The sequence below is a fragment of the Ipomoea nil genome, unplaced genomic scaffold, assembly GCF_001879475.1.
Source record: "Ipomoea nil cultivar Tokyo-kokei standard unplaced genomic scaffold, Asagao_1.1 scaffold3321, whole genome shotgun sequence".
Lineage (NCBI taxonomy): Eukaryota > Viridiplantae > Streptophyta > Magnoliopsida > Solanales > Convolvulaceae > Ipomoea > Ipomoea nil.
In genome coordinates this window covers 4,272,614-4,284,181 of record NW_017619749.1, presented here as the reverse complement: position 1 = coordinate 4,284,181, position 11,568 = coordinate 4,272,614, and the positions used below count along the sequence as shown (strand labels likewise).

The following is an 11,568-nucleotide window of genomic DNA, read 5'->3' as shown; positions in this document are numbered from 1 at the left end:
ATGTTTTACTTTAAACTCTTTCTTGGCACCTTGTAGCCCTTGTCTAAATAGTTACGCATTAGCTTGCTTCTCAACAATAAGAGTTACGCAGTTATCCAAAATGGTGGCGGAGTGAATATATTGATATATATAGAATATGATTCTCAACTCGTACTAAAAAATTACTGAGTTTAATTTTTATCAATGCTCTTTCAGTCAAATCTGTTACATAAGTTTTTTTAATATGGCTCAATTTCAATCACTTGTAAAGTTAATATGGGATCGTTTCTATCGTGTATATGATTAAATCATCTTGCACCGTTGCATTTTTCTTCCTATGGACTGTTACATTTTTTTGTCTCTAACATGAACAACAAATATTATGTCCAGACAAAAAAGTAATATTTGCTATTTATTTTACATCTGTGATCCCTCACTGGCCGCCTTTTCCCCATGCATGTAAATTTTGGAATTTCACGTAATAAACGAATTGACAAAGAGACAAGTTGGTGGATGGACACTATAAATGGCTAAGAAAAATGAACAAAAATTTGACTTGGATTCCGATTGATCGCTAACAAATAAAAAGGGGGGCGCCGGGCGCGGCATGTGATGCTTGAAAATAATTGATGGCTACTTATTCCGACTCTTTGAATTTTATATTAAGGTCAAATATGTCACTCAACTGCACATAAAAGTATAATTAAATCGTCACGCAAATTAAGGTCAAATATGTCACTCAACTGCACATAAAAGTATAATTAAATCGTCACGCAAACTCAGAAACAATGCATGATTGCATGATTTTGTGTTGTTCAGGAACCCGATTACATTATTTTTTAGATCGATAGCCTAATTACACTTTGGAGTGCATTTGAGTTGTCTATTTGACCTCATTCCTATTAATAAATAGTGAACAATTGCGTCAATCTCAACTAAATTGATAAGAAAATTGACTTGTAATTAAAAAGTTTTAAATTTGTTTTTGTATGAATTGTCTATTAATTTCCTTAATTTGAGTCCGTCAACTATGATCGAGTAACTTAGATTGGAATAAATTTTTCAATTTCATCCAGAGCGCACATTCAAATAGCGCAAAAAATGCGAGCGTTCTCGTAAATCAAATAAATAGTGAACAGTTGGGGATTAAGCATTATATATACAATTGTATTATGCATTTTGTTATAGAAGTAAATACAAGTTTATCAATTTAAAATGTATGTTGCACGATGTCATAATTCTTTTATAAATCATGTTAAATAGCCTTTAATTTTTCTTCGCATTGTTTACCTTCTGAGTCCTGACTTGAAAAAAAGTTAAATTGTGTTTTTAATGAATGAAAATGTTTTTACTATTCAATATTTGTTTTTATTTAGTCGTCCTTTCACTACTGGAAATTATGGATTTCTGACTACCTGAAAGTGATATTAAATCAAATTGAAAGTTTTGTTCCGACCACTTTTGATATCCGGAAAAATCTTTATTGCTATTTCCGACCACTTTTTGCTTTCAACTTGATTCAAGATCACTTTCAGGTGGTCAGAAATTTCATAATTTTCAGCAGTGTTTAATTTATTAATATAAATGACGGATGTTATGCATTACAATTGAAGCGATGGTTATATGCTCAACACGCCCCCTCACGTGTGAAGCATGACTCTGATATCAAATTGAAGCATGTGCTCCATCTCAACTAAAAGTCTAAGTTGATAGTTGGATTGCACATTAATGGTTATATGCTCAATAATTACAAAAATAAATAAAATACAGGGAATATATATTCCCGATAATTATATATATTCTCTACTAAATACTACTATGTTCTTTCTTATCTCATATATACTGAAGGGCTTAGGTAAAACTATCAGAGAGTAAAACACAAATAAACAAAAATAATGTATACGGGAGAAAGTTCTTGTCCTCTTGATACATTGAATGTGATTATGTTACTGTAATTCATGTGTAACCATATGAAAAATGCAAATTTTCAAGTAAAGAAATTGCATATATTAACATATGAATACAAAAACATTTGATGGATACCGCTACTGCATGCCTTGAAGGCTTGATAGGGAAGTTTGTTTAGTTGTTTGTTTGTTTTTTTTTTTTTTTTTTTTTTTTGAAAACTGATAGGGAAGTTATGATCACATATTCTTCAAATGCATTTACAATATTGTTCACAACTATCAACATATTTTGGATTAGGGACCATCTCTAGTTGAGTTGATCGGACAATAGTATGTGTATATATATAGGTTTATAGGGTCAGGTTCCCGTACGATTGTGCGGTCACTCACCATTAGTTATGCATAAATGCACCACAAAGTGTTTAAAAATGTACCATTAGGTGTGGTGCATTTTTTGGTGTGTGATGCATACATTTGTGCATTTAATTGTGGTGTATTTTTACATACCTAATGATGAATCTGCACCGGACGCACAAGAAGCATTGTCTGCATTTGAACGAGTATATATATTGACATACTATTGTGAGTTTGACATTTTGACATATATGCCGACACCCAATTCAAAACCATTTATTTCTTTTTGTAGCCTTCTCCGGGCACTGCGTAGAAATTAAATTCTCTTAATAAGTTTATTATAATTAAATTTTAGAATATATAATAAGCCATAAGCTATTAAGCTAGCGGAATTTTGTTCACCACAAATAAGTTATAGTAATCATTACGGTCATGATCATTAGCTAATTAAATTAAGGTAATTAACATTTCACTACGGATTAGTTTAAATCATATCATTTTCAATGTGCAAGTCACCTACCGAATATTAATAAGGTGACATAGGCCACATCACATCCATACAACATATCTCAATCCATTAATATATTGTAATCGATGTAATTCATGAATTGTTGACATTTTGTAATTGTAATTACGGAGTAATAAATTATATATTCATTGTTTTAATAATCACGGAGACATATATACTAAGGGGGCGTTTGGTTCAGGTTATATAACATAACCAAAAGAATGTGACATTCCAAAGCTCACATTCCAGTATTTGGTTCATATTATCTTAGGGAATCTAACATTCCCAAGGAATGTTACATTCCTCCACATAGGATTTTGAAGGGAATGTGATTCCCTTCAAAATCTTAGGTAATGTAAGATAACCTTGGTTATCTTAAGGATATTATAGTGTGTATAAAAGATAACCCTAAACCAAACATGATTATATTACATATCCCAATTTTAACCAAACACAGGAATCTAACATTCCCAGCAATCTAATATTCCCAGCAATCTATCATTCCCTAAGATAATATGACATTCCGTGAACCAAACGACCCCTAGGCATTGGAGCTTCATATCCTCATTTGTTGGTGTTATTCTTAAAAGGATATGTTAAAACATAATTTTAAATTAAGAGTAATTTTACATTTTTCTTTAAAAATATTTTTTAATATTCACCACACATTATTTAATATTTTATTAATATTTGAAAGATATTAAGTTTGCCATTTCAAGGGATAATTTCTAAATTAATATGATTACATAATATTCGCAATCACTTTCCAAAACCAAAGACTATGAATATAATAGTCTAACATGTATAGTTGTTTAAATTGACAACACCATTTGTTGCCATTGTGTGACAAGTGTTTTGTGGTTTGTATCACAAAATTATTTTTTTATGTTATTTTTATTATCATTTTACATGAAACGTAGCATGCTAGCATGTGATATAGTCAACGATTAGTGAATTAATCACATACACCCATACAGGCATCCAGCTAGTACTTGCTGGTATTTTTTTTTTCATTATGTACTATAATTTATAATGTGTTACAATAATGATAATTATTGATTTTATTAGGGTGATCCAATATAAACATTAACATACAATATGTTATGAAAAATAAATTGATACAGAAGATTATAAGGGCTGTACAAAGTCAAATTTTATTATAGCATTGGGGCGTTTGTATATATACAAAGTTTTTGTTTGTGTGTGTGTGTGTTTTTTTTTTTTTTTTCACTTTTGAATTCTTGAATATTTGTACATCAGTCTCCTACATTTTATGTGTCATTAACTATATTTTTCACATGCGGTATGGTGCATGACTATCATGACAAGGCCAACTTTAGTTGAAATCTCCCAATGTAACAATTACCTAAGAACAACTTTATTAGTTGATAAGTGATTTTTTTTTTTTTTTTTTTTTGTCAAACAACAAACAAAATTAAGAAAAAGAACCAAATTAAAGACGACTGACCACCCTCAGTGTACCCCGCAAGTGCATGCACACCAACTTAACTTTTTCTTTTTTCAACAACACCTATTAAAATTATAAAAAAACTCAAAACACTAATTTCTTTTACTTCTCTCTTTCATATCATCAGGAAAAAAAAAGGTTTGAAAAAACCTAATAAAAACTACTGCAGTGACTTGGTGCTGCCCTAATAAGATAATTAAGTAGGCAGCATTTGGGAGAAGATCAGAGACCAAGGTTCGAACCTCGGAGGCGACAATGTGGGGATTATGTCCAGAGTGGGCACATCTCTTGTGCGTACCGGCATGTGACCCTATATATTAAGTCATTGAGTCATCGTAATTTACATCATCTCCAACCCTCTATAGGGTCGGGATGTGGTGAATCTTTGGACTTGGGGATTCGACTTTTAGGGGGAAGATAATTAAGTATAAGTTGTATAGCTGTCAAGGTGCTCAGATGACATGTAGTGACATTTCCCTTGTGGGAGGTTATGAGATCAAGCTTCAGTGGAGACGTTGTTAATAAAAGTATGTTTGAACAGATACTACAATGTAATATAGTAAGTAGCATCCAAAACAAAACAAAAAAAGTATAAGCTGTATAACTTGTACTACATTATGCTGGGTATCATTAGTCAACACAATAATGTTTATGTAAAATGATTAATTTGTAACATTAATATGCACGGACGTGGCGTTTATATGTTTGTTCTACAATTATATACTTATATTACTGTTGTTATTATAATTAATTAATTATGACGTATGAAGATGTGACACACGACGCAATAATGTAACATCAATGCAGTTTAACAATTGGAGGGATGATTTTTAATGGAAATGACATCCTATAATTTCTCACCCGGACCACCTATTGCTTTCAAATTTGGTTTTAATAGACTATTGACCCTAGGAAAATACCCGGACCACCTATTGCTTTCAAACTTGGTTTTAATAGACTATTGACCATAGGAAAATGTGGAGATGGTAGTTAGTAAGACATGCAGATAAAATGGAACATGATGCTCGTACCCGAATTCAAATCTGAGACCTCTCATTTGAAGTATTAAATCTCTGTCGTTCGACCACAAAGTCTTTGGCGATGAATATTTAATTCAATTATTAATATTTACTTGATCGAGTGTTATTTATGAATTTATTTCATTTCAATGGTTTAATCATAAATATCATTTTAATGATTTCCAACCAAGTTTATGTAAAAGTTGGGAGTAAAATACTCCGTAATAATTAAAGGGGAGAAAATATATCCATATCATGAGATTGTAAATAATGATTTCCTAATATCATACTAAGAAATTTTTAATAAACATGGTAAAGTCACTATCAATTGTAGACACATGTAACTAAGTGTATACCTCACCATATAAAAAGTGAGGACTTATCATAATTATTTATCTTGACAAATCAATAAATGTGACCTTATCATAACTAATTGAATGCAAAATTATACTCCATAATTCATTAAATTTGTAATTAATTCACTAGTAGTTTTTTCAATTTTAAAAAAGATTATTTAAAATGGGAGATTATGTGTTCGATCTCTAATGGGGCAGTATTGACTTTTTGTGTTTCAGTGTGTTGAGAAACTAGTTATGAACATATAATACATTGTAACCGAGTTAGTAGTACTAAAAAAAAAAAAGATTAATAAAAAAATGGTCCACAAGATCAACATAAATGGAAGGTTTGAATAAGTCCATATTTTTATATTGTTCTCATTTGAATCACACTCTCTATATATATTACATTGATATTTGTATATCGCGAAATAAAATTACGTCATTAGTTAAGTTTTAATTACATTTTTTCTTATTCAGTGGGAGGGGGCACCCTAGCTAACATATGCGAGGGATATCTCACCCTTGGAGGATCCCAAGCAAGTCCTCATCAAGGATCCTGGCAACCTTAGCCGTCGATTGATGAATAACAACGAGACCCCGATCTCGTCTTAAAGCCTTCAATGAGAGGGGGCACCCTAGCTAACACATGCGAGAGACATCTCATCCTTGAAATATCCCAAGCAAGTCCTCATCAAGGATCCTAATAACCTCAATCGTCGATTAATGGGTAACAACGAAACCTCGATCTCATCTCAAAGCGTTATTTGTTAACAAATCAGCCACCCGATTTTGTTCTCTAAAAGTATGGACCACACAAATCTGCTAAGACTTCATCATCCATCTATCATCTATGGCATTCATGGATGATATTAGCGTTAACCTCTCCCAAGGCTATATTCTTGGGCTTATGCAAAATGATATGTATGAGACAATGAGTGGACTATACTCCTGGGCTTATGCCTAAAACATATTGTTATCGGAAGGAGCCCAATACTTCAATGGCGAAGTAGCCCCCATTACTGCTACTGTGATACACGGATAAAAGAAATATCAGCGCCTGCGCCTACGGCTCCACGAGGCAAAACCAGAGAAAGGATAAAAGAAGCGGCAAAGCGAAGAAGCAGTTCTGGTTTGAGATCAATTGCACATGAGGCGGTGCGCAGGTTAAAGCAAACATGCCCTTCCTTCTTCATCCCTGTAACTGCTCCATTTTCAACCCAACTTTCCCACTCTTTAATTCAGTTCTATACAGCACCGCCGCTCAATTTCCGGTTATTCTAGCCTCCCACAAGGCTAAAACCCCAAACCCCCACTCTGGGTCTTCCAAGAACCTTGCTTTTTCTTCAATTTGGAGACGGGTACAAGCCCCACTTTGCTCTAAACAGGAGACATATGAGGAATTCGGGAGCGCTGAGTTGCCTGGAAAGCTTAAAAGCGAGGAGCTTGAATTGCTAAATAAGCCGTCTCCTAAGCCAATAGACGACCAGCCTGATGCAGAAACCCAAGAGGAATCTAAAAAGCCTAGTAAAGATGAACTCTTGGAGCCTTTTCATCGGCTCTTCTCGCAGGATGAAAATCACGTTTCTGAACTGGGCAGTAAGGGTGAAGCTGTTCAGGAAAGAAAGGAAGTTACTGTTGAGTATTTTGAGCCTAAACCAGGTGATTTTGTGGTGGGTGTGGTGGTCTCCGGCAATGACAGGAAGCTTGATGTGAATATTGGTGCTGACCTATTGGGCGTGATGCTGACTAAGGATGTGTTGCCATTACATGGTAAGGAGATGGGGGATTTGTTGTGTGACTTGGAGAAGGATGCTGAGAAGGTGATGGTGGGAGGGAAGGTGGGAATTGTGAAAAATGATGAGGCCCTAGGTGGGGAGCCAATGCTAGGCAAGCCTGTGGTGGATCCTGGGACTGTCTTGTTTGCTGAGGTTCTTGGAAGAACTCTCAGTGGTCGCCCATTGCTCTCTTCAAGAAGGCTCTTTAGACGAATGGCCTGGCATCGAGTGAGGCAGGTTCTTTTCTCACTTCATTTCCTTTTTTATAGACAACACTAAAATCTTCTTTGATTTGGTATCATAATGTAGTGCTTCTTGTTGAGCATATAATCATTAATGTGCAATCCAACTATCAGCTTAGACTTTTGGTTGAGATGGAGCACATGCTTCAATTCTTCTTTCATTGCATAATATGGCTAGAACATTTCAGATTTGAAAATGAGAGAAATGATCTGTTTAATCAAATTTGTATCAGTTATCACTTAGCATTGTATAACAAGTCACTTTCCATTTCATTTTGATCTTGTTGCTTTCATAAGTCATGATAATTGGCATAAGGTAGATAATTCGTAGTCTGTTTTACTTGAGTGTGGTTAAGCTATTGATTATTTCTGTTGTTATTGTAGTGACTAAAAGTCTAGTTTGCATTAACATTGTTATTCAGGGAATATGTTTCTTTATCACTGTTCATACACTTTCTAGCCCTTGATCCTTTGGATATACAATAATGAGCATATTTTTAGCATGTTTAAGTCTTGGCCCTGTTTGGTAAAATGGCTGTTAGCTGATTGTGTTAATTAGAGGGTATAAATAGTTGATAACATTGGCTGATTGTAGAAAAGTGTTTGGTAAATTAGCTGTTAGCTGATAGCTGTTTGATATAATTTCTTTTCTCAAAAAGCTAATTGAAAAAGTTGCTTGGAGTAGCTTTTTGAATTTTAGCCTTTTGGAGTTGCAAAAAACTAATTAACCAAACATTTATATTGATATTTTAACTAAATCAAACAATTAATAGTGGTCAAATAGGCCAAAATTGGCCAATAGGCCAACTTTTTACCAAACAGGGCCAAGGGCATTAGTGTGTTAACTGTCCATTAGTGTGTTTTGCACTAGTGTTAACCGGTTTTTATTTCAAATACTTGTTGCAGATCAAACACCTTAATGAACCTATTGAGGTCAAGATAACCGAGTGGAATACTGGTGGTCTCTTAACAAGAATAGAGGTGATTTTCCTCCAATACACTGAAGAAAGTCAAGAAACCTTTGAACTATCCACTCCAAGATTACTCTTTAACTAGATTAATATGTCGAATATTTTTTTGCAGGGATTGCGTGCTTTTCTTCCAAAGGCTGAGTTATTGAACAGAGTAAACAGTTTCAGAGAGCTAAAGGAGAATGTAAGTTTGGGTTGGGTTCATCATGTTTGTATTGTTATGAACATTGTTGGTTACATGTGGTTTTGAATAGGTCATTTGGACTCATTAGCAGTTCTTGTTCAATAGTTGTTTGGATACGATAAATTCTATCGTGCAATTATGCTTAGGTTTCACTTCCCTCGAGTTTGTTCTCCTAGTCATGGCGTGATTATTGCTGCAGGTGGGGCGTCGGATACATGTACTGATTGCCAGAATAAACGAAGAAACTAATGACTTAATACTGACTGAGAAGGAAGCTTGGGTTGGTTTCTAATTTGTCTTCTCACAATTGTTTTTCCTATTTTCTCGTAAATTCTCAATCATTTGTTTGCCTCATCTTAACTACCTCTGGCTTGGCGATCGATGCAGAACATGTTAAATCTTCAAGAGGGGAAACTTTTGGAAGGAACTGTCTGGAAAATTTTTCCACATGGCGCACAGATAAGGATAGGTGAAACTAATCGTAGGTGAGTTCCCTAACAATTTAGCTCATTCTAGTGAGAGTAACTAAAATATGAAGCAAGGTGATTAGGTTTGTAAATATATGAATATACATCTAACTACGATTACTTGATTGGAGTAACATGATTGTCTAATTGGTTGAAAAATGTAAACGGCTTGGGAAATAGGAAAATTTGAGAATTTCCTTCAAATACCTAAAAGGTGAGTCTTGTCTTTCCTTTATAGCCTTTGAAATGCTAATTCTACGGTCTTTGACGTTTTTATGGTTTCTAAGTGGGATACTGCACATTTCGAACATCACTAAAGGCCGGATTACTTCAGTTGGTGACTTGTTAGCCGTGAATGAGAAGGTTAAAGTTTTGGTCGTGAAGTCAATGTTTCCCGACAAAATATCTCTGAGGTAGGCGAAATAAATACATCCAGGATTTATACTCTTCTGGATTCTTGGCGATTCATAGGTTAAAGCTCGATTTCTTTGATGAATTTTATCAAATGCAGTATCGCAGATCTTGAAAGTGAGCCGGGGTTATTTTTATCGAACAAAGAGGTACGCCCAAGTACTACGTTCTAAGTACTTATTCCTATAGTCCATAGCGCATTATCACTTGAACAAATATATTGATGTTCCGATTCTACAGAAAGTATTTTCGGAAGCAGAATGGATGGCAAAGAGATACAGGCAGGGCATCCCAGCTTCTTCAGTGACCCGTAAAAGAGAACCCCTTCCAACCAACAGTCTTCCTTTCGAAGATGGAGAAAGTATGTACGCAAATTGGAAATGGTTCAAATTTCAAAAGGATAACGAGGAATCAACCCCGTGATTCTAGAGCTAAGAAAGAAGGTCACAACGAGCCTCGGTTAGAAAAAGGAGGAACAAACTCTAACGCTCCACACACAGCATTATGAGTGGCGATTTTCGCTTAGACCTTTGACGGTCCAAGAAATCATCATTCCGGACCTCCATCCATCGGGGAAACAGAGGAGCAACATCAACAATGGTCATCTGGGAGCAGCATTTGTGTTAGATATCCTCTTCCTTTCTTCTATTTTGTGATTAATTAATTAACCTGTATCTTTGTGTTTATACTCCACGAACCTTAAAAGCCATTTGTATGTACAATTCTTGAGTAGAGAGAGGATATCAACTTTTGTTGCTACGAAGATAATTGATATTAGATCTGGAATCTTGAACAATCCCCCAGAGGAATTTTAGTAAACTATTTTCCCATCTTTTGGTTTACACGCATATGCTTCCTTGTAGCCTGGAGGAAAGTAGAATCTACAATTAATGAGGTTTTAATAAGTGCAGATGAAGATACCACTTCCATTTTACGCAATGTTATGATGAAATGCAGATAAGAAAATTGTGAAAATGACTGCCTATCACGAATCAAGGTCCATCATGTGCATTGTGAACCTTGTTCAGATTATGTACCTAACGTATTATGTGTTTGTAGTTAATAGATAATGTACTTGTTGCAGTTAACCAAAATATAATTTGCATTCAGTTGCATAAGTCATCAAAGTTTAAAGGCTCAATGCAGAACCCCATAAAAGATGCCTCTTGTATGGTATCTACTCTTTCTTTTTTTACCTTAATACTAGTAGGCTAGTAGCTGAATTTCAAAGCAAGCTCCACCAAGATTTTAGTAATTTTTTATGGGAAAAAGGTAGTGTGTTTACTAACTAGATAAATTTTCATTTTTAGAGAGAAAAATATAGAAAATGTTTACTTGTATATTTGTAAAATAAAGAATGGAGAAGAGAAATTAGAAAAAAAAATGAGAATTAAAATAAACACAATCTTAGTTACATTGCCATGTGACTTTAATGATGCGTTTATTAACGAGAGAAATATGTGTATTTATTAATCAGAAATACAAAATATGTTTATTCATACATTTTTCAATTTGAAAAAAAAAAAAAAAAAAAAAAACAGAGAATGAATGATAGAAAATTGGAGAAAGAAAAAAATTGTCAAATCGAAATAATGTATAAGATGTTTTAAATTTAAATCTAACTTTTCACCTATATTCCAAATAATAATAATAATAATAATAATAATAATAATAATAATAATAATAATAATAATAATAATAATAATAATAATGTTATTATTATAAAGGAAGGCAAATCCAATATAATATAATAAATAAAGGAAAGAAAAACATAGTTTTGAGAGATGAAGCAACAGCCTATGTGTAAAAGGAAAGGCTATGTGATCTATTTGGTGCATATTTCTCTTGCACTATTTTGTCCTCTGCAAACCCTTTTCTGTTTCATTTTTCATTTTTTTTTGTGTTAATACAATATAAATTGAAATTAAAATTAAAATGATGG

At 33.7% G+C, this 11,568-nt stretch overlaps 1 protein-coding gene across 1 annotated transcript; it reads left to right on the top strand.

The window, feature by feature from the left end:
- The first annotated feature begins 6,612 nt into the window (after positions 1-6,612).
- On the top strand, positions 6,613-10,468 carry LOC109170066. The gene is made up of 8 exons (XM_019319014.1): positions 6,613-7,588; positions 8,500-8,574; positions 8,677-8,748; positions 8,948-9,028; positions 9,136-9,233; positions 9,503-9,628; positions 9,727-9,775; positions 9,867-10,468. Exons 1-8 carry the CDS (start codon positions 6,752-6,754, stop codon positions 10,047-10,049), a joined length of 1,521 nt encoding a protein of 506 aa, XP_019174559.1. The 5' UTR covers positions 6,613-6,751; the 3' UTR covers positions 10,050-10,468.
- The last annotated feature ends 1,100 nt before the right edge of the window (positions 10,469-11,568 follow it).